The 24374-nt window shown below is 39.4% G+C and overlaps 1 protein-coding gene across 3 annotated transcripts in view; it reads right to left on the bottom strand.

Moving 5' to 3' along the window:
- Window positions 1–6554: 6554 nt before the first annotated feature.
- The window catches only part of LOC113645511 (fibrinogen C domain-containing protein 1-like), an 88284-nt gene continuing 70464 nt past the window's right edge, over window positions 6555–24374 (bottom strand). For 2 of the 3 annotated variants that reach the window (XM_027151151.2, XM_027151148.2), the window contains 2 exons: window positions 19999–20178; window positions 6556–9520 (listed from right to left, as the gene is read on the bottom strand). In XM_027151151.2, the coding sequence (XP_027006952.1) occupies window positions 9261–9520; window positions 19999–20178 (440 nt within the window). In that variant the 3' untranslated portion in view covers window positions 6556–9260. Of the gene's footprint in view, window positions 9521–19998; window positions 20179–24374 lie in introns of all 3 variants that reach the window. The other variant, XM_027151152.2, reaches the window with a different exon arrangement.

The raw sequence follows: 24374 nt of genomic DNA, 5'->3' as shown, positions 1-24374 counted from the left end.
GATTTTATACGATGTGCCAAATGGTCATATTGTCATAGAATGAGTCTTTTTTTGTGTCCATTGTTATGATGGCCCTATGTGTAGCCATTCTGTAAAGAAAAATCCATCCAACCAACTTGAATATTCATCTTTATAATTTTACAATTTGATCTTCAGATCTTCAGTGGGATCCAGGATTTATTTGGAAGCGCAGTTCTGAGGTAACCAGTTCAATTTACACTTTTCATATGCATATTGGTCTATTTTTACATTCCAGCACACTCTTGGTTTCCTGCATGATACCACTTGTCGACCTGCTTATAGTGTAGTATAAGAGGAATAAAAATAAGAAGCAAATATTCCATTTTGCAGTGATAATGATCTGACAGAAAACATCCCACGCTAGAGAGGTTTTTGTTGTTTTTTTCTCACAACACACACCCATTGTGTTGTATTCCTTACTGGAATGATAATTATCATTACATGTCAATTAATACTTGACAAATGAGCTCTAAACAGGAATAGTGCTATCAGAGCTGCATTAGTATCAGGGTGTACTGCAACATCTATACCAGTTGTCCCCAACCTTTTTATCGCCGCGGACCGGTCAATGTTTGATCATTTTACCGCGGCCCGCTGGGGGTGGGGGGTGGCGGCTATACAATTAAATTAAAATTAATAATTTAATTGTAATTAAACATGCCTTTTTAACTCACTACAACGCTAAATCAATCAGAACCCTGAGCTTGTTTTTTTGCAATGGGACGGTTCCATCTGGGGTAATAGGAGACAATGACACCCGAAGTGTGTTGCTTATGTCCAGTTTATTCCGTTGTTTTGTTTCGGTTGCCGTCACTGCAGAAATCCCCGCTTCACACAGATAGCATGTCGGAAATGGCGATAGGGATTTAAGTGCTGTGGTGACAATCTCAGGGTATTCCGCCATGACTTTAATCCAGAACACCGGCAGAGTTTCTAACTTTCCAACGACGTCTGTTTCATGCTTATTTTTGCTAATTTGTGGGTTAAATTTGAGCAAACACAATATACACGTACACCAAGTACTGTTAAACAAGTACCTGTGAACAGAGAGAAGAGCGATACACACCTTCTCTCTCCTCCAAAGCTACAACACCACTGCCGCTTGCAGCCGCTCAGCTCCAGACGTCACCTAAACCCGGCCCGATATCATGATATTTTGCGCCTGCGCGGTATTGGTGCGGCTTTAGGTGACGTCTCTCAGCTCCCGGTTAACCTCTCGTCCATGGAAAGTCGCACAAACCTGAGAGAAATACACCACAGTAAATAAAATGGAAATAATTTAATGTTCCTTGGGTGGCCCAGTACCATTTGGTCCACGGACCGGTACCGGTCTGCGGCCCGGGGGTTGGGGACCACTGATTTATTCTGTATATGTACTCCTCGCATTGCACCTCGCACCCTCAAATCTACCAGCACTGCTTCACTCGTCCCACCATCTCTCAAAGTATGGGGTATCTACACAGCAAGGCTCTTTTCTGTTCTGGCACCGATGTGGTGGAATTAATTTCTCTTAATTAATTAATGTCCAAACAGCTGAGTCTTTAAACGACGGGAGAAGACCTACCACTTCCTGAAACACTTGAACTAGCACTTTTTAACTGTTTGTTGTATGTGTATGAAAAAAATTCCTGAATTTTAGGTTGACGGTGTCTTAAATCTGTAATCTAGTGAATCAGTGTTAATGTACTGTATTTATCCATCGACTTCAAAGCACTATTGTATGTCGCTCCGAATAAGGAAAATGTAAATGTATATGTATACGGGTGAAATGACAATAAAAGCTCTTTCAGTTTTTCTCGATTGCTAAAACACTAAACCCCATTCTCCGAATCAAATGTTCAGTGAACTAAACCAATTTGTCAAATCAGACACTCTTTTGGCAAAACTCTAAACACATTCTCATTCACGAAACACATTTTGCACTGTGATGCACTTGTGCTGCAAATTGGTAAACACACGCGGCAAACAGTAAACACAACTACAACACAGTAAACCAATTGCCCAGAATATAAGCCAGTTCAGAGGGCACAGGTGTGTTGGGTGGATGTAAGAATGGCGGGAAACAATCTGAGAGGCAGAGGAAGAGGAAGCGTAAGAGGAGGAGTAGGAAGACGTGGAGGAAGAAGAGGAGGAAGACCAAGAGCAGTCATTTCAGATGATATTCGAGCAACAGTCATAGACCATGTTCTTGTTCATGGTATGACAATGAGGGAAGCAGGCCTACGAGTTCAACCCAATTTGAGAAGATTCTCTGTGGCCACCACTGTCAGGACATTCAGAGAAGAAAACAGGTAAATGTTTCTTTTCTTTTCGGTAATTGAAAGTTTACTGTATTCATTTGAACCAGTACATATCTTTGTCAACAGTAAAATGACTGGGGGGAAATAAGCATTTTCCCTTCTTGTAGAATTGCAAGACTACAACATGCGGGTGGAAGGTCTGGTATGTTCTCCCAACAGCAAGAGGCTCTCATTGTTGATATGGTCCTTCAAAACAATGCAATCCATCTGCGTGAAATAAGGGAAAGAGTTGTTGAAGACAATGCAAACTTTGAAGGAATGAAACATCCTCAAACGCAACAGGCTACGCATGCAGCAAGTGTACAGAGTACCCTTTGAGCGCAACTCAGAACGGGTCAAAGAACTACGATGTCAATATGTACAAGTACGTGTTCACTCAGACACTTTCAGCTCTGATGCTTACAGTACAATTCTATGCGACTAGCCAACCTTTACTGTAAACTGGCCTTTATACTAGTGTAGGGTATGTAAATACTGTAAGGTGTGTATACAAACACACTTGCAGAAGTTTGTCTTTCTGTATCACTTACTACTGTAAACTAATTACTGTATGTATCCTTTTTTACATGTGTAGTGAGTATTTGAACTGGGTTCCATGGAAAGGCCCCATGAATGCATTTTCGTTGATGAAGCAGGGTTCAATCTGGCAAAGAGGACAGGGAGAGGCAGGAACATAATTGACCAACGTGCCATTGTGGGTGTCCTTGGCCAGCGTGGTGGCAATGTCACCCTTTGTGCAGCCATAAGTAACCGTGGGGTTCTCCACCATTGTGAAACCCTGGGGCCATACAACACTGAACATCTATTAACCTTTCTTGGTGGTCTTCAGGATGTTCTGCTTGAGCGTTAGGACCAGGATTATCAGCAGGCAGTGCATGCTGTGTATGTGGTGGTTTGGGACAATGTCAGCTTTCACCGGAGTGTCCGTGTACGTGAATGGTTCAATATCAACCAGCAATACAGCCCTTTTCTAAACTCAATCGAGGAATTTTGGTGGAAGGTCTATGGCCGAAACCCATATAACGGGGTAAGTCTTCTAAAGGCTATGGAATTGGCCTGTGGTGACATAGATGTGGAATGTTGTCAAGGCTGGATCCGACACACCAGAGGGTTTTTCCCCCGTTGCCTGGCAAGGGACAACATTGCCTGTGAGGTGGATGAAGTCCTCTGGCCAGACCCAGCACGAAGACGCGACGCTGAGGCAGACTGAATTGTGTAAAACAGACTTTTCAGTTGCACAACATTTGAGTTTATTATGCTTTTCATTTATAATTTTCTTTGACACTACTAAGTGATGGTTACTGTAATATTTTCTATATTGCAAATGGCATTTACGTACTGTGTATACAGTAACAACAACATTTTCTTTAACTACATGCCCTGGATGCTGTGTTCTCTATTTTTTTGTGTTGTGTCTAATGATTGCTCCATAGTGTTTATATATTGATGGGTTGGGTTTATGATCTGAAAGCATAGTTTGATTTTGAGGACAGGTTAAATAGTTTAGGGGCGAGTGTTTGATTTTGCCAGAAGAGTCAACGGTTTTGGAAATTTAGTTTGAATATTTTGTTTTGTGTTTACAGTCCTGAAAAAATTGACTGTTTCAAGAAATGTGTTTTAGCAATCGAGAACAACTGTAATATATACTAATTCTATTTCCCAGTGAACTAGATGATAAATCTTTTCGTTCCTCTCACACCAGTAAAATGCTTCATCTGACGGCATTTGCTTTGTCATCACATGCCTGAATATGGGAACCCTCACAGCACTGAAAGATCTCCACCTGTGTCTGAAGGGAAAATGTAACTGTCAGTCCCATTTCATTAATGTACCATGATCGTCTTTAATAAATGATATCATGTCTCTGGCAGTGACATCTAGCTAAAACCCAAGACTCTGCTTATTGTGAGTTAACCTGTCATAATAAAAAAAAATCTCGTACTAAGCGCATTGTCTTTGATGAGCAAATGACAGCTAGTCATAATCATTTATTTTTTCAAGTAAGTATATATATTAGAGAGTTTCATATGTAAAGAATAGGTTTTAAAGTGAAATAACTTACTGTACATGTTTATATAAAGGGACTAAAATGGTTCTATCCATCCACCCACCCATTCACCCACCCACCCACCCACCCACCACCGAGAGGTCAAGGGAATAACATTGATTATCTTGTTACAATCACATCTAAATAACGGGGTGCAATATATTCTCAAACTTGATGTGTTGTAAGTATATGTGTGTGGAAATACTGTACTTACAGTGATTTTTCCAAGAATATAAGGGTGCTTTTATGCACAACATGAAGCACACTCTAAAACCACATTACCTGTAATAAATTCACTGTAAGATGCCCTTGAGTGGCTTGTTTTATAAAATAGTAACATAACAGGACGATAAAATCCAGTGCTCGGTCAATAATTTATATATTATTAGCATTATTTGCAATGTGGGCAAATGCTTTGGCTGCAAAGCAACAAAATGGGCAAAAGGGAATCCAGTTGAATAGAATTTATTTGGCTTGTTATACAAGAATGTTTGTTAGGAACAGCAAAATTTAAAGACAAACAAAACAAAATTCCTGGTGACATACAGTATAAAATTAGCTCCATGTCTTTTAACTATACCCCCAGTTCTCTCCTGGTTACTGACTTCAAATCAAACAAAACTTCCTTCAGTTTTTTTTTCTCTTATTCTCCAATTTTCTTATTTCCTTAAAAATAGGGCAGATTGACATGATCAACAACTCTCTTTTTATTTTCCTTAAAAAGTACAATGTGGGAATTGGGCCTTTGTCAGGGATTACTCCAGGTGACAGATGTAATGTAAGATGTGTGTACTGCCTCTCCTGTAAGCATTGGGATGTAATCTGTCACATCCTCACACGTCACAAACTGTTTACCTGTGGCCTACAAACATGGCTTCCCTGAAATCACGCTCCCAGCATCCACCTGCAATCCCAAGCTCCTGGTCGCCATCCCTCTGATTCTGTTCAACTGTAAATATTAAATTTAATTAGCATACTCCATTAGCATTGTTTAAAAGCACCTTTCTTTCAGTTTATGATTTGTGAAGTATATATTTAATTAAAGGGGGTACGGTGGCTTAGTGGTTAGCACGTTCGCCTCACACCTCCAGGGTCGGGGTTCGATTCCCGCCTTCGCCTTGTGTGTGTGGAGTTTGCATGTTCTCCCCGTGCCTTGGGGGTTTCCTCCGGGTACTCCGGTGTCCTCCCCCGGTCCAAAGACATACACGGTAGGTTGATTGGCATCTCTAGAAAATTGTCCGTAGTGTGTGATTGAGTGAGTGAATGAGATTGTGTGTGTGCCCTGTGATGGGTTGGCACTCCGTCCAGGGTGTAACCTGCCTTGATGCCCGATGATGCCTGGGATAGGCACAAGCTCCCCGTGACCTGAGAAGTTCGGATAAGCGGTAGAAAATGAATGAATGAATATTTAATTAAAAAAAACCAATGTTGCTGAAGAAACAGTGGCATTTCAGCACCAAGGACAGCACCACTGAGAGTAGCTGTAAGGTGAAGTGGCCAAAAGCCTGCCAAAATTGGAGGAGCCAATCAGGACTAACTCCTCAACCTCCAGGGGAAGGCAAGCTTAGAGAACCTGTTGTAATGCTGGGTCCTTACCTCTGTGTGTCTCTGCAAAATTCTCTAGTGCGAAGACGATGACAACGCTCCCGAGTCTGCTGAGCCAAGCCACGCCCCTGGGTTCATTCAGCTTACCTGCACTCTCCAGCAACACCACCCAGCTCTGAAAGCCTTCACGATCACCCCCACAACTCACCTGCAAGCTGCACTGCTTTCTTTCTTCATTTTCCACTAATAAAAGAGCACTTATTCCTGTTTTTTGAAATGTTCCTATTTTTGTGACACTGACTAAACAACCTGCATTTGCATCCTATCTCCAAGAGTCTGTGTTTATGATATACTCCCAGATGGGCGTATATCAAGGACAACATACAGCCAATCAGATTTCAGCACCAAAACATTATGTTTTATAATAAGGTTTCATAATAAGTGCTATAACCAAAAATGGCTGATATTTTAGTAAGGTCAAAGACCAATAATCCACACTTTTCCTCTGTGGATAAAAAAAGTAACTTATACTTACATAACAAGAACTTTGTCAGAGATTTTAGCATAGAATAGAATATCACAGTATTCATAGAAAGTCTACAAAAGCTTCATAAAATCATTTTTTTATTTATTTAAGAATATTACTTAAACGTTTAGCAATGTTAGGACACAAACATAAATAGGATGAAATGCCCACAACACCGTGCCTTAATATTTCTTTCAGTGTCAATACAAAGCATGAAAAAACCCAGCAGATGTCACTTTTACTAGTAGAATTGATATTTTCACCATTGGGAAGTCATAGTGATTCTCAAGGTCATACCAGTCCCGATGCATCAGTTAGCTTAAGCTGTGTTTGTGCTTTGCAACTGATTTTTCCCTGGACATGATCAGCAGTACTGTATCTCTAGCAAATGGTACAATTGGGAATGTTTAATTTTGACATTAAGTAGACAGAGTAGACAAAAAACAAACATGTTAGCAAGCGATACCCCTTTTTCCACCGACACACTGCTGGAGCTGGTGCTGGATCCGGTGCTGTGTGAGGGATCCGGCTATGATTGTTTTAGGCTCACTGGTTAAACAGCAAAACCATTACATAATCAAATTCTGTCACATAATGAGTAGATATTTCTGGGAGCACTTGTTTAATCTATCAGGGTTCATTATCAAAACTATCGTTTTAAAAAAATATATATGTATATCCTGTATGTTCTTTTCAGTGTGCGTGACATGTAGTGGACAGCACAGTGGTACAGTGGGTCGTATTCCTACCTCACTTCATCTCCAGAATCCAAGAATCCAAGACTTAACACTGTCCCTGATACTGATATTGTCCTATTGTCCAGTGTTCTAGTCATACTGTATGTTTTCTCTGTTTTTCTGGCACATGCAGGTGTCTGTAGGTCTGTTGGCTGCTCTAAATTGCCCCTTGGTACGAATGCACAAAATTAGCACAAGTCTCATCTGCTAATTTAGTTCATTTCAACTTCTGGAAAGCTTTCTAAAATAAATAAATAAATAAATAAATAAATAAATAAATAAATAAATAAATAAATAAATAAAGTACTCATATTTATCAACCTTTCAGTCTGATTATCATATTTATATTTGGCTATATTTTAGCACACACACACACACACACACACACACACACACGCACACCCGCACACACATACTATTCCACTTTGCTGACTGCTCATGGTAAAGTCAGATCAGGATGCATTGACCCTCACTCTCGAGGTCATCACACACACTCATTCACCAACACAGTCTATAACTACACTTTAACCAACCACTCATCATACTCTTGTTCTCTGCTCACTGTGTGTGACCATACCCCTTGCTTAACCAATCATAATCAAAGCTTTGCTTCTAGCTAAATAACTCAAATGAAAATAAATAAATAAATAAATAAATAAATAAATAAATAAATAAATAAATAAATAAATAAATAAACTCTTCTATCCTGTATCCTGAGTTCTGTGAATGAAAACACCGACACTGGGCCCAATTGGATCGATTTCCAAAAATCAAAAATGCTTAGCATCCCAGCACAATGTCTTAACATCCACCCTCAAATCCTTCGACATCTTTCAAGTGCTTAGTAGCTTAGTAGTCAATGCACTGGCCTATTAATCAAAATGTTTTTTAAATTGAAATTCAAATCCCAGGTCTACCAAGCTGCCACTGCCGGTCCCCTGTGCAAGGCCCTTAACCCTCAGATTAAAAAAAACACAAGTCGCTATAAATAACGATGTCTTTTCAGTGTCTTTCCATCAGCAACTGGCCTCATCGACAATATCCAGGACGCACCATAGTCTCTTATCCACATCTTTGGACATTAACATATAAACCCCTTTGTTGTGTTCATATGTGTTACATTAACGCACAGAACAGACACAGACAGCCATACTGCACCTTCTTACCTTCCTACCTCCAACTGTGAGCACTAATATAATTTTTAATTTTCAAGTTTCTTCTTAGGTTAATTTTTTAGGTTTATTCTCATAGGTTCTTTATACGTATGCTCCCTTGCTTCACATTAATATTCGCTAATACACCAAGACAGATTCCTTGTAAATAAATGAAGGTGAATCTGATTCTGATCTGAATGTAACAAAGAACCATTAATAACAACTAGTATGTTCATGATGAGCTTAATGTGGATGATGTATTACTAATTCATCTATTCAAACTGTCGGTGTGAAAAAAACAAAAAACAAAAACAGCTTCTAAACCAGCACCAAAACATTGTTGGTGGAAAAAGGCTACCATTTCCCTTCTGTATGGAGAAGTGAACATAGAGATGTTAATTTACAAAGTGAACAAAGCCAAGCTCTGGGGATCACTTAAACTATTTACAAGCTAATTATTGTGTTAAAAGTCTTTCCAGAATGTACTGCAAAGAGTCCACTGTGCTCCGTCAACCATTATTAAGGACATTCATCGTAATCCGCTCCGTAGCACTCGAGCACAGCTTCAATCACTTTGTTTTTTTTTTCTTTTTTTTTTCTTTTTTCTCCTCTTGATCATTTCCATAGATGCAACGATTCCGTCACCTTGTTGTCCTTGTTCTGGTTTAGTAGGAGTAATTCCTCTTGATGAACAAGGGCATAGTATCACCACTCCACCACTGATAAAAGTCTCCGTAATTGTGCTCTTTCCTTTATAGTGCTGTTGAGATGTCAGAGAGAAGAACAGTTCATACTAGGCTAATGGTTCCTAGACAGTTTTCAGAAAGATCACATCATTGTACACTTCTTTTGTGTCTAGTTAGTGGCTCTAACACCGAGTCCAGCTCACCTTTTTTTTCCATTAGCAGTGTTCTTTGTGTCCATTACTCACTAATTTTCCTCACATATAGGCCTGATTTTCATCTCCGTGAATTTTAGCGAGTACTGCCAGCCCGTCCAGGAGGACCACTCGATGCCGTCGGCGTAAGACGAGTGCTGGCCTCGTAGGTACTGTCCATTCAGGTTGGACATGTGGCAGTTCCGGTACCACCAGGCTCCGTGGTAGAAGGATGCACAGTTGTTCTCCGAGTGATCGTTGTCCTTGTCCTTTGTAGTGAACTTCATGCCGTTGTGTTTGAGCAATGAGTCACCTAAAGCAAGAGAAAAGAAAATAAATAAACTAAGCCAAGAGGGAAAAGGATTATTGTGTGACTCATTAAAAGGTAGAAGGCCTTTTCAGACATAATTATAAAACTCTCACTGACTAGGCTTTTTTTTTTCAGTGGCTGGAGCTTACTTTTCAACTTAAGGACGATCTTTGGAGTTGTGTGCTCTCTTGGCTTACTAGCTGAATTAAAGTGCTGTAAAGTTTGATGTATAATACCTATTCTTTTATTTTTACTCTGTAACTGATTTATTCTCTAAAACAAAAATATTAGCAAGTACACTTATGCCTCTTTTCCACCAAAAAAAACCGGGTGCCGGTTCAGAGCTAGCGCTAGTGCTGGTTCAAAGTTGGTTCCAATGGCGAACCTTCTAAGAACCGGTTTGCCTTTCCACCAGCTAGAGAGTCATCGCAGCGCCGAGTGTGACGTCACTGTATGTACGTGTCACGTGTCCCAGCAACTTTAGCGCAGCAGCGGCAAACACAAACACAACAACAATGGCGGATGTTACTTTACTGTTAATGCTCATGGCTTTGCGAACCTACATTGGCATCCAAACGCGGCGAATAAAACGTGTACGTGCAGCTACATGTAATCTGTATAAACGGAGGTTGTAATCGATAAAGTACATAACGTTATTTTATCGTTAACACAGAAAAAAATTTAGCCTTAGCATGTAGCTACCTACTATCATGTGTGCTGATAATGTATCATATCGTGGTAAAGTAAAAATTTATTAAACATTAGTAAACTTAAGGTACATTATCAAATGCGCTAACAGTAGCCCTGCCCACAGCTCCTGACGCAAGCGGTTCTTAAGTCTAGACCAGCAACCTTTTGGTGCTACATAAGAACCACTTTTCCTGGATCGGAGCCGGTGCTTCGGCTGTCGAAAAAGAAAGAACTGGTTCTAAATTAGGCCCTGACTCCGAACCAGCACTCGAACTGCCTCGGTGGAAAAGGGGCATTTAATGCCTTACTAGCATTAGGATGCTACTTGTTTGCTTGCTAGTTTAACTAATACCTTTCTGGATAAATACAGTAGTCACAAGTAATATAAATATTTTGTTGGGGAAATGTAAAGGCGTAACTGGGTCAACTATTATAAACTATTATTTGCCAACTTCCACCCGCTGGATATTAGCAAATGAATTCTGTTCTGCTTTTGTTCTGCTTCTACAATACCCTCTAGAGTAGATTCGATGATGGAATTCAGCCATTAAAAGTAATTCATACTTTTAATATTCATTAATTAAGAGAGATTTATCACAGGTATTGGATTTGCATTTACATTTGATTCATTAAATCCTTTTTCTCCGACGCGAGACAGAATACAAACCAGGTTTAACGATGTTAAATAACCCAATATGTAATTAGATCAATATTCAGTTCTTAATTTTCCTATTGTCTAATATTTCTCTCTCTTTTATACACACACACACACACTTTATGAGCTTGGCTGTTTAGTATAATTTGATTTCTATTATAGTGAAGTGTTTCAGTCATATTCTGTTTGGCCTAAATACAATGATCTGTAGAGGAGAGTCGATCTGTAGAGACTCTGGTACGTTTCATCATTAATCATGAACTAAAACAAACCCATTTTTAACTGAATCTGTCTGCTTGATTGACAATTCAAACATAAATGCTGTCCTTAAACTCGTAGCAAAAGAGAGGGAGTAAACTCGAAAAGCTCAGACATGGGCTGTGGAATGAAGAGAATAAAGATCACATTACTACGTCTCATTACGTTCCATTATGAACTTTAATTACTCAAAATAACTGAGTGATTCAACAGTACAGAATGTAATTCATCATGTCTAAGCTCATCGTTTTAATACAGGTTCTACCTTGTACACGATCTGCTAAAATATTATTCATTAGCTAAGAAGTGTTTAAGCCGCACAGATAATACATAAAAAAGGCGATGAAATGAGAAAGACAAGAGAGATGGAACAAGGCAAAAAGAACAGAAGAGATGAGAAAAAACGTACAGGGAGAGGAGGAGAGGAGAAGAAAGGAGAAGAGAAGAGAAGAGAAGAGAAGAGAAGAGAAGAGAAGAGGGGGAAGGGAGGAGAGGAGAAAATAGAGGAGAGAATAGAGGAGAGGAGAGAATAGAGGAGATGAGAGAAGAGAAGAGAAGAGAAGAGAAGAGGACAAGAGAGGGGAGGAGAGGAGAGAATAGAGGAGATAATAGAGGAGAGAAAAGAGAAGAGAAGAGGACAAGAGAGGGGAGGAGAGGAGAGGAAAGAAGAGGAGAGGAGAGAATAGAGGAGAGAATAGAGGAGAGAATAGAGAAGAGGAGAGGAAAGGAGAGAATAGAGGAGATGAGAGAAGAGAAGAGAAGAGGACAAGAGAGGGGTGGAGAGGAGAGGAAAGAAGAGGAGAGGAGAGAATAGAGGAGATAATAGAGGAGAGAATAGAGAAGAGAAGAGAAGAGAAGAGGAGGGGAAAGGAGAGAATAGAGGAGATAATAAAGGAGAGAAAAGAAGATAATAGAGGAGAGGAGAGGAGAGGAGAGGAGAGGAGAGGAGAGGAGAGGAGAGAAGGGAAGAGAAGAGAAGGGAGGAGAGGAGAATACAGGAGAGAAGAGAGGAGAGGAGAGGAGAGAAGAGAAGGGAGGAGAGGAGAAGAGAATACAGGAGAGAAGAGGAGAGAAGAGGAGAGAAGAGAAGAGAAGAGAAGGGAGGAGAGGAGAATACAGGAGAGAAGAGGAGAATACAGGAGAGAAGAGAAGAGAAGGGAGGAGAAGAGAAGGGAGGAGAGGAGAATACAGGAGAGAAGAGGAGAGAAGAGAAGAGAAGGGAGGAGAAGAGAAGGGAGGAGAGGAGAATACAGGAGAGAAGAGGAGAATACAGGAGAGAAGAGGAGAATACAGGAGAGAAGAGGAGAATACAGGAGAGGAGAGGAGAGAAGAGAAGGGAGGAGAGGAGAGGAGAATACAGGAGAGAAGAGAAGAGAATCGAGGAGAGGAGAGGAGAATCGAGGAGAGGAGAGGAGAGGAGAATAGAGAAGAGGAGAGGAGTTTAATTTGCTGTAACAGGTTAATTCGGTGTACAGTAGCAGTGTGATGGACTGCAGGTCTCGTAACTGTAATGTTGCAGTGTAATGGAATTAGATGGCGGTTGATGACATCAGCTTTTCCTGCAGACATACTGTATGAATCACACCAGAACTTTTAGAGAAATAAGCGAGAGATCATATCATAAAGCCAAGATATGCTCATAAATCTCTGATGCCTACTTTGTCACTTTGCTGTGTTCAGTGTGGAGTGTGTAAAATGTCCTAATATCTGCTACACCTCCATTCCAAGTGCCGTTTATTACACTGTGCTGTTTTTGGTGGATCTGTAATTGTGGGAAATTAAAACTAATTTACAAACCTTACGGATGGTCACATTATGGTTACCGCAAAATACACATCAGAACAACATGGAGGTCTGACATCAGAACAACATGGAGTTATGAGATCAGAACAACATGGAGGTCTGACATCAGAACAACATGGAGTTATGAGATCAGAACAACATGGAGTTATGAGATCAGAACAACATGGAGTTATGAGATCAGAACAACATGAAGTTGTGAGATCAGAACAACATGGAGGTTTGACATCAGAACAACATGGAGGTTTGACATCAGAACAACATGGAGTTATGAGATCAGAACAACATGGAGTTATGAGATCAGAACAACATGAAGTTATGAGATCAGAACAACATGAAGTTATGAGATCAGAACAACATGGAGGTTTGACATCAGAACAACATGGAGTTACGAGATCAGAACAACATGGAGTTACGAGATCAGAACAACATGGAGGCTTGACAACAGAGCAACATGGAGGTTTGACAACAGAGCAACATAAAGATATCAGATCAGAACAACATGGAGTTATGAGATCAGAACAACATGGAGGTTTGACAACAGAGCAACATAAAGATATCAGATCAGAACAACATGGAGTTATGAGATCAGAACAACATGGAGGTTTGACATCAGAGCGACATAAAGATATGAGATCAGAGCAACACGAGGTTTGACATCAGAACAACATGGAGTTATGAGATTGATCAGAACAACATGGAGTTATGAGATCGATCAGAACAACATGGAGTTATGAGATCGATCAGAACAACATGGAGTTATGAGATCACAACAACATTGAAATATGACATCAAAGCCTTGTGGGGTTATGACATCAGTACCCTGTGGAGTTGTGAAATCAAAACAACATGGAGATATGACATAAAAGCCTTCTGGAGTTATGACATCAGAACAACATGGAAATATGACATGAAAGCCTTGTGAGGTTATGATATCAGAACCCTGTGGAGTTATAAAATCAGAACAACATGGAGTTATGAGATCGATCAGAACAACATGGAGTTATGAGATCGATCAGAACAACATGGAGTTATGAGATCACAACAACATTGAAATATGACATCAAAGCCTTGTGGGGTTATGACATCAGTACCCTGTGGAGTTGTGAAATCAAAACAACATGGAGATATGACATAAAAGCCTTCTGGAGTTATGACATCAGAACAACATGGAAATATGACATGAAAGCCTTGTGAGGTTATGATATCAGAACCCTGTGGAGTTATAAAATCAGAACAACATGGAGTTATGACATCAAAACAACATGGAGTTATGACATAACCAGGCGTAGTTTAATTTTATTCCCTCCGATTCTCATATTTTCAGACTAATTTCAGCTACAGAATGTTACAAAGCAAAGCAAAACAAATCACTGATCATGTTCAAGCTAATGCAGTAATTTTCCTACTTAAACATACATAGTCATAGTCAATTGTTTTCCCCAAACATTTCAGGCTTCAGCGCTTCAGCACAGAAATGACAAAAACACCCGACTACACCACGCATTTAAATCAGACGTCTTGGGACAGACCCACCTAGCCATGAAATCATTATGAGCTATTATGCACACACATTTATAAATAGACCAGCACAGAATACATTACAAAGAGCGTGCACTCAAACAGCATTGTAAGGAAAAAAAAAACACTTGGGGGGTGTGCTGTGATAGGAAAATAATCAGGTTTGGCCTAATGTCTAGTCACTCTTATCAACCCGAAGTGATGCATAAGAATGTTTTATTCTGCTTATACCACAGTGAACTGCCAAGAAAAATGTAATGCTGTAGAATTTACTTTATACTTACATTCATACAGAAATTCCAAGACTTTTAACAACTTTTCTGGCAGTATTTTTAGCCTACATAAGAGAAACTTAAGGGGAACACGGTGGCTTAGTGGTTAGCACGTTCGCCTCACACCTCCAGGGTTGGGGGTTCGATTCCTGCCTCCGCCTTGTGTTTGCATGTTCTCCCCGTGCCTCGGGGGTTTCCTCCGGGTACTCCGGTTTCCTCCCCCGGTCCAAAGACATGCATGGTAGGTTTATTGGCATCTCTGGAAAATTGTCCGTAGTGTGTGAGTGAATGAGAGTGTGTGTGTGCCCTGCGATGGGTTGGCACTCCGTCCAGGGTGTATCCTGCCTCGATGCCCGATGACGCCTGAGATAGGCGTCCCCCGTGACCCGAGGTAGTTCGGATAAGCGGTAGAAAATGAATGAATGAATGAAGAGACACTTAGGAGAGTAAATTAATCTTTACTTTTAAATTCCAAAAAAAAAAAAAAATAATAAAAATTAGTAATAAATCTTTCAACAGGCACAAAGCACATATGTCTTTAAGAAGCCAATTTTTATACTGTATGCTGCCATTTCTATTCATTTAATCTGGTATGAGTAGAAACAAAGCTACTCTATATAGAAATTGACTTCTTGAAGACAAGGAACCGAAAGATCCGTTCTATCTGAGGAAAGACTTGTGCTAATCTTTGTTATATCGGGGTTTTTTTTAAGTCTTTTAATTATTCAAATGATTTTTGTTCACGTTATTTGTTCCAAAAATAAAAATGATGTAGAATAAAAGTGATAATATGAACCTGTGAGTTGCCTTGTAGCAAAAGCTACAGTCAGAGCTGCTGCTATAGACAATACATCAACACCTTCTTACCAGTCAGACTTTCTTTGGTTTTCGGTGCAAACAAAAGTGACATAAAAATTAGTATTAAGCTGCTGGGAAGGTTGGAACAAGCATTCGAGGAAATATGTATTAATTTAGCTGTGCTAATAGAGTGTCTGCTGTGGAGGTTCGGTAAGGTAAGTAAACCGTGACAAGTGACAGGTCCTATTGCTTTAGTCAGCTGCAGAAACCTGATTGGCCACCACAGAATTACTCCTGTATAAGAAGCAATGAAGTGAGGCCATGTGCGTCCCGAGGGACAGCCTAAGGGGATTAGCCTAAGGGACAAAATAACTGCATTAGACTTTAGGTTGCTATTCACTGGCCACATATTTTTATTTCTCCTTTCAGTGCTAGCTTCAGAATAGAATTACTTGACACATCATGCTGAAATAATACAGTATGTGCAGTGGTCTGGGAAAGCCTACTGACTGCTGCTGCTGAGGCTGAATTCTGGAAAACAGACAATAATTACAACAAATCAGCTTCAGATAGAATAAGAGCTAGAGTTTAAGAGCTAAACATTTTCTTAAAAGACTGAGATACATGCAAAAGAAAGTCTGTTTTTTTTAGAAGTAGTGGGAAATGTCTCAATGAGAAACGTTTCCATGCTGTTAAATTATCAAATACTAGTAATAATACTGTAATAGATTTTTGTGATCAAGGATTCTATTTTTGCTTTTGGTCACTTTGTCAATTTACACCTTGGTAATTGGTACAACTTCAGTATTGTTCTGTAACTCTGTGCTATTATTTAACTCATGTGTATTTCCTGTCTAAATCTCTCTGCTGGGAAGACGGTTGTACAAGCATTTCACTTCCTGCCTTACTGTGTATGGTTATGTAGGTGACAAATACATTGGAATTTTTTGAAAATTGATTAGTAATTGTGTAAATCTGTCGGGAGTGGTTCCTTGCCAAACCACTAATGCCCCTTTTCCACCAGAAAGAACCGGGTGCTGGTTCAAAGCTGGTGCTGGTCAAAGTTGGTTCCACTGGCAAGCCTTCTAAAAACCGATCTGCCTTTCCATGGGCTAGAGAGCCATCACAGAGCCAAGTCTTACGTTACTGTACACAACGTTATACAGTAACGTTAGCGCAGCAGCGGAAAACACAACATCGACAATGGTGGATGTTGCTTTACTGTTGAAGCTCATGGCCTTGCGAACCTACGTTGGTATCCAACCACGGTTAATCCTGATTTAAAATGATTTAAAAATGCCGCTAACGACCTTGTCTTTTGTCTTGTAAACGCTACTGTTTACAAGACAAAAGACAAGGTCGTTAGCGGCATGCACGCCCCCAGAACCTGACACAAGTGGCTCTTAAGTCTAGACCAGCAACGTTTTGGTGATACTTAAGAACCACTTTTCCTGGTTCAGAGCCGGTGCTTTGGGTGTCGAAAAACTTTGACATACAGTAAGTGGGAAACTATTCAATAGTTTCTATTTTAATTCAATTCAATTCAAATGTATTTGTATAGCACTTTTAACAATGGACATTGTCTCAAAGCAGCTTTACAGAAGATAAGAAACATAATCCAAAAAAATGTAACATTATACAAAGATATAATACAAACATTCAAGATTCATATTAGACTTATATTTAAATGTGTGTGTTTTTATCCCCAATGAACAAGTCTGAGGTGACTGAGGCGACTGTGGTGAGGAAAAACTCCCTTAGATGGAAGAGGAAGAAACCTTGAGAGGAACCAGACTCAAAAGGGAACCTCATCCTCATTTGGGTGACATTTAAGAGTGTGATTATAAATATGCAGTCCAGCAATTGTGTTTTGATAAGAAGGATGTTGTCATGAAAGACCGCACGTATTTGGCATCTCCTCATGTCCTAATACTTCATGAGGCAGAGTCCAACTGGAGCTGGTACATCTTGAGATGCCTCAGGATCCTCACAGGGTGTTATTCCTTTATGGGTGGTGCCACCACCTTTCTTAATGTGTTTTCCCATTTTTTCACCTGTCCCTTGTTGCGCTGCTATATATATATGCTTGTCCTGTTGTTGTGATTATTGTCAGCCATAATTTGCGATATCGCAGTGCAACGTTGTGTGTGAGCCCTTATGCCAGACGCCATTTTATCCAGGTTATTATGATGTATTGTTTAGGTTATTTATGTTTCCATGTCACGGTTATGATTTGTCTTTCTTACGTTTTATGCAAGTTGTGTTAGTCTCTCACTCTCACTCACTCATTTTCTACCGCTTATCCGAACTACCTCGGGTCACGGGGAGCCTGTGCCTATCTCAGGCGACATCGGGCATCGAGGCAGGATACACCCTGGATGGAGTGCCAACCCATCGCAGGGCACAGTTGTGTTAGTCTTCGTGTGTTAAATTAAAGCACTGCATGCATTGAATCCTGCAAATTGGTCTTAAATGCTAAATACGGAAGACCAACACAACCGCGTAGGTCATTATTTTGACTTGTTTACAAAAAATTTGAAAGATTAAAAAAAATACTTCATGATATGTTCCAATTTTGTCAGTACAGCTATATCTTATATCTAGTTACAACATGTCTGTGAAATAACATAAAGCACATATACTGGTTCACTAGCAAGACAAGCAGGTTGTCTACTGGATTTTGTCCATTGTGTTATGTTGTTCTTGGGATTTAATAGATCTGGAGATGAAAAAGTGCTTGACATCCCTCAATTTATTTTGTGACAACATGACGTTACATTCCCTGTGCCTCGGGGGTTTCCTCCGAGTACTCTGTTTCCTCCACCGGTCCAAAGACATGCATGGTAGGTTGATTGGCATCTCTGGAAAATTGTCCGTAGTGTGTGTGTGTGTGTGAGTGAATGAGAGTGTGTTTGTGCCCTGCGATGGGTTGGCACTCCGTCCAGGATGTATCCTGCTTCGATGCCCGATGACGCCTGAGATAGGCACAGGCTCACCGTGACCCGAGAAGTTCGGAGAAGTGGTAGAAAATGAATGAATGAATAAAAACAGGATAAAAAACGAGTGGACATTCTAAAGTACTCACCTCTGGAATCACTGCAGTATGTTCTGCAGAAAGCCGAAGGTGCACCGGTTAATTAAAGCAGAGCAGACTCTTTTCCTTTACTGATTTATATTTATAAAGTGTTTTTTTTTTTTGCCTCTTATAATTAGCAAACTGTCCACCTTTATGGCATCCCATAGACGTGCCACACTGCCTCATTATCGCTGCTCCTCCCAGTGAGTCCGACCTGGTGAGGAGGCCAGAGGCAGAGGACAGGAACCTGGGACGGATTGATTGCAGAAAACCAATTAACGCTTGACAGAGAACCTGAGGGCAGTGTAGGTAAAGGTTCTCTGCCACACTGAGATAAGCACCCCATATACTTTATTTGTTCAGTATTTACTTATGGGAAGTTTTAAAAATACAGTAAGTGCTGATTTCTACAATAATTCCTATACTATCTTCTCAGACTTTGGTCTATTGTTCTCTCAGGATACTGTAGCTAACTATAACAATACTTTGGGTCTTATAAGGGTGAAACAGTAGAGATTGCATACGTACGTAGGTAGTGACGTTTATACAAACACTCCTCAACTTTTCCTGCGGTAAGAGAAATCTGAGCCTCAGGCTAAAGCTGTGTCAAATGAAATAAGAAAGCGAGCAACAGCGAGTGAGCGTCTGTAGCGCAAAACCTCCAACCGTTTGAAATCCACTGAACAGATTTTGTTTGAACGTTAAATAACGTATTTTTCCGAATTCCATTTACATTCTTTCACTCATGAAAAGGAGTTCACTCAAGTATACCACAAGTTTATCCCTATTCTCTACTAGTAATGTATATATTTGAATTATTCATATGATGTCGTGTTTATATGCAAGCATTTTTACATATACTTAAAAAGTCACACCTCGTTCATCCGAGCACTCGACGCTTTCTCAAGCCGCCATAAGGCATACATGTGTATACAGTACAGTATGTGAACACTCCAAATGATCTCAGACCCCTCCAAAAGGACCCACGATTGAACCGTAATGAACCTGTGAACACCAAAAGCACTGACAGCACATGCAGCAGCTTTCCCTTTCTGGTTCATGTTAACTGAACTGAATTTGGTTCATTTGTACAAGTGTACTCTATGTATTTCTTAGTACACCGAATTCTCATATCTCAGATAAGATAGTACACATTACTACTGTATCTAGTACACATAAACACAATGCTTTTACGTTTAGGGCACAAAGTTGGTCATTGAAAAAATGCTAGTACAGTATGTTCTACTTTTTTGTAGTACAGCAGTAGTCTTTACAATATGACTCAATAAAGCAGTACGGTATAACACACCTTCAAAAAGGTTCCTCCTTCCTCATAAATCTAAAGGATTCAGCCTGAGATATAGTCTTACCTGCTGAATACTAAAGCTCTTCAGACAAATAATAAACATACCAGCGGTTCCCGAGTAGTCCGCTATGCTCAACGGGTAGCCGTCCTCGTCCGGGTCAACGGAGAACAATCCAACGCCGAAGGATCCATACTGCGCGAAGGAAGTGCTGTTCTCAAAGTCCTCCAGGTCAATCCTCAACTCATAATTAGCCTGGATGGTCAGAGCATGAATCCGCTTCAGACCTGTAAAATAAAAAGAAGATGATGCTGTTAAGGAAAAAGTTAGAAAATAACTGAACTTAATTAATTAGATTGAGGTGTCTGGCAGTGAACATAAACTTCCAGGAGAACCAGCATCATGTACTGTAGAGTTTGGTAATCAGTAGTAGTAATAAGTAAATTCAAACAACTTTGTTTAGAGGGGTCAGATATTCTCAGGTTAAGGCTGGGTTCCTAACCGGAGTCACTTCAACATACTCCTTCAAAAAAAAAAAAAAAAAGGCAAATCTAGAACCCTAAAGTGTGTATTTCTGGATTTCTCACTAATTTGTCTTTGTAGACCAAGTGTATAGCTGTATTTAGATGCATTAGTAGCAACTGGTCAGGACATAAATGTTATCAAACATAAAAATCTGTAAAACATTTTAATAAAGAAATTGCACACATTAATATTTAGACATCAGGTGCAAGTTTGGAATTAAACACAGTTCAGAAACGAATTGAAAGTTAAACACAAAGGGTAGAGTTCGAGTAAACCTGCACCGTGTCTAAGTTACATGAAATTTTATTAGCATTTATCTTGAGAAAAATCTTTTCAAGAGCATCATCACTGATACGTTGCAGAAATTAGGAAGAACACTTAAAAAGAGCTATAAGCCTCTTAAAATAGAAGAAAACGACAATGTACTAGTCAATGAATTGTATTTACACGATGAATTCATTATATGGGGGGGGGGGGGTTGCCTATATTATATACAGCCGATTCTATTTAATTTTATTTTACTTTACTTTTTTGAAAATATCATTTTAATTTAACACATTACAATTCCATGACTTTAATTATCTTTTATTCGTTCATTCGTTCTTTTTCTACCGCTTATCCGAACTTCTCCGGTCACGGGGAGCCTGTGCCTATCTCAGGCGTCATCGGGCATCGAGGCAGGATACACCCTGGACGGAGTGCCAACCCATCGCAGAGCACACACACACTCTCATTCACTCACACACTCACACACTACGAACAATTTTCCAGAGATGCCAATCAACCTACCATGCATGTCTTTGGACCGGGGGAGGAAACCGGAGTACCCTAATTATCTTTTACCTTAATTCAATTGTGTGCACAATAATCTGGGACAGTGGTGGCTCAACTTGTTAAGGCTCTGGGTTGTTGATCGGAGGATTGGGGTTCAATGCCCAGCACAGCCAAAGCTGCCACTGTTGGGCCCTTGAGCAAGGCCCTCAACTCTCCTTTCTCCTGGGGCGTTATGTATCATAGCTGCCCCTGCACTCTGACCCCAACCTCCTCAGTTCAGGTATGTGAAGGAAAGAATTCCACTGTGCTGTATTGTATATGTGGCGATAATAAAGGCTTCTATGCCCCCGTTCTTCTTCTTCTTCTAAACAGTTGCACAAACAGTTACGCGCATGTTGCGGAATAACGAGGGTGGAAGCCATATTGTCAAATATAACCAATTTTAAAATTCAGATAGTTATGTAATAATTGTGACAGGTCTAGTGATAACAATAGCAGTGATAACAGTACAGCTATATGTTGAATTAAGGTGCGCATCACTGTTGTGTAGTTAATAATGTAAAATGAGTCTTTACCATAAACCACCAGTACTTTTACTTTGTAATAATGGAATACACTTAAATAACTGTACTTTTGCACCATCACTTAAGTACAACTGCCTCAATACAGACCATTATTTTGTTTTTAATTACCGATTTCTTCACAGCATTGAGAGCTACATGTGCTAAGTTGTTTTCAGGAGTAAATGTGTGTTATGTACAAAAAAATGGTACAAACAACTTGGTCTCTAGTCCTCAGAGCTGTGAAGACAACCATTAAATTCTTCTATTGGCAAAAAGACAACTATAATTATACAGTAAAGACAACATCGTAAGCACTTAAAACATAATGTTCAAGAAGCGCTGAAAGGAAACATTAAGCTAGATGAGGGTTAAACGTAAAAAAGAAAGCTATTTGCACCCATTTTCAGACATAATTAAGCAAATCTCGCATACTTTTTTAGGAAATTCGGAGACAGAATACATATTTCTGCCCAGTGTTCTAAACTTTTTTCTTTTAGGAACATTATCCCACAATAGGTGTTGTGTTGTGGCTATTGAGTGGCTCAGAGCTGTGCATGGTGATGCCAGGTACATGTTTACTCCCCCTCGTGTTTTAATTATGGAAAAAAAAAAAAAAAAAACGTTTTTGGACATCTGTGAAATAACTATCTAAGAAAACACATTTAAATTCAATTAAATTTTATTTGAATAACAATTTTGACAATGCTTTAAAGATATTAAAATTCTAATTGAAATTTCTGAAAAGGAAAAACTCCTTGAGATGTCATGAATCAGAATCAAGCAGGAATCCCCTCCTCATCAGGGTGACAAATCAAGTCAAGTCAAATCAAGAAGCTTTTATTGTCATTTTAACCATATATAGCTGACGCAGTACACAGTGAGATGAGACAACATTTCTCCAGGACTGTTATGTTACATCATATAACATAGTGACAGTGAATAGTGTGAATATAAATCGTTTCACTTTTATAACTAAATACTATATAGCCAAGTAGTGGAAAGTGTCTTTAAGTTAACTTTAGAGCTTTAAGTTTCTTGTATCAAGCTCAACTGGTCAAACGGAGACTTAGATAAAGTAAACTTTTCTTAGTTATTGAGATTTTAAAGCGTTCAAAGAATGAATATTCACAACCATACAGATATCCATATATATCCTGATATTGGTCTGCTTCTGAATGTTTGCAGATCTGGCAACAGATTTATATATATTCATATCTATCTATCTATCTATCTATCTATCTATCTATCTATCTATCTATCTATCTATCTATCTATCTATCTATCTATCTATCTATCTATCTACACACACACACACACACACACACACACACACACACACACACACACACATATATATATATATACATACACACCATGAACACATACAGTACATCAATTTCTACATATCTACGCTTTTGTGACACTGACACCGACTTGCTAAATGTTAGAGACTAACTGTTGCAGTCAACCGCAAGAAAAAGTAATAAAGGTAAATTAGCACTTTCACTGGTTCCTTATTCTGCCCAAAATCTTATCATTAAAGCCAATTAAATGGAAAATCAGCTCCATTCATGCCCTCTACCATCCAGTTCTGACACAAGCCTTTGTTTTAATAAGAATCATTTACATACCTTCATTAGGCAGCTTGAATTTATTCCTGATCATGTTGACAGCTCTACAGCTAAACTTTTCCCAGAACTTCACGGCGGCTTTTAAACCACAATCTGACCCCGTGTGTCTAAGCTAAGAGCATGCTCAGTGAAGCAACACTCCAAAGAGCTCAAGTCAGCTCTCTGACATCAAGGCTCCAACTTCAGTACATTTTTCATTAAATATTCCCAACACTGGCTTCAGAGAGCAAGCATGGAGTGTACACACAAATTCCCCAGGAAGTCCAGGTACGTGTGTGTGTGTGTGTGTGTGTGTGTGTGTGTGTGTGTGTGTGTGTGTGTGTGTGCGTGTGTGTGCATGTGTGTGCCTGTCAAAAATCAATAAAGCAAGGATTTTTAACAGATCTAGATCTCTATTAGGGATTGTTGGGGATCTTAAATGGTTGTTCTTAGCAATAGACTGGAAGACTAAACCATATCTTAGTAATCCATAACATACAATTATAATATTCTATAATAAACCATATTCTTAAAACCTACATTCTTAAGACATTTCCTGGCCTATTAAGGAATGTTAAAGTTTGAAGCAGGTATTTCTGGTTACTTGTGTTCAGAAATCATTAACACATTACTGTTTACTGCAAACGATTTATTTCAGACCCGGTCATAGAAACAAGTGTCTACAATTTTCTCAAGCTCTTTAATTCTACTGCCAAGGGATGTTTTTCAATCCTGAGGCTGGGGAATGACACTAAAAAGATGAGCGATACTAAAAAGATGTTAATAATTATGAGGCTGTTTGGTTTACAACATGACATAAAATGTGAGGAGCAGTAACTGGTAACTGGTTACTGTCTCACCATTTCAAGTCATTTTATCATTTCAGTTTGTAACATTTAGGATTCATGAAAAAGATTTCACTTGCAAAGTGTAAAAAAAAATGGCACTTAGACATCAGAGTGTCTCTAGTACGGTTTTAAGAGATATTCAATTATTCAGTAGTTCTAAGAT

The sequence above is a fragment of the Tachysurus fulvidraco genome, chromosome 14 (assembly GCF_022655615.1).
Source record: "Tachysurus fulvidraco isolate hzauxx_2018 chromosome 14, HZAU_PFXX_2.0, whole genome shotgun sequence".
NCBI lineage: Eukaryota > Metazoa > Chordata > Actinopteri > Siluriformes > Bagridae > Tachysurus > Tachysurus fulvidraco.
The sequence above is the reverse complement of the archived record's forward strand: the minus strand, read 5'-3'. Positions and strand labels throughout refer to the sequence as shown.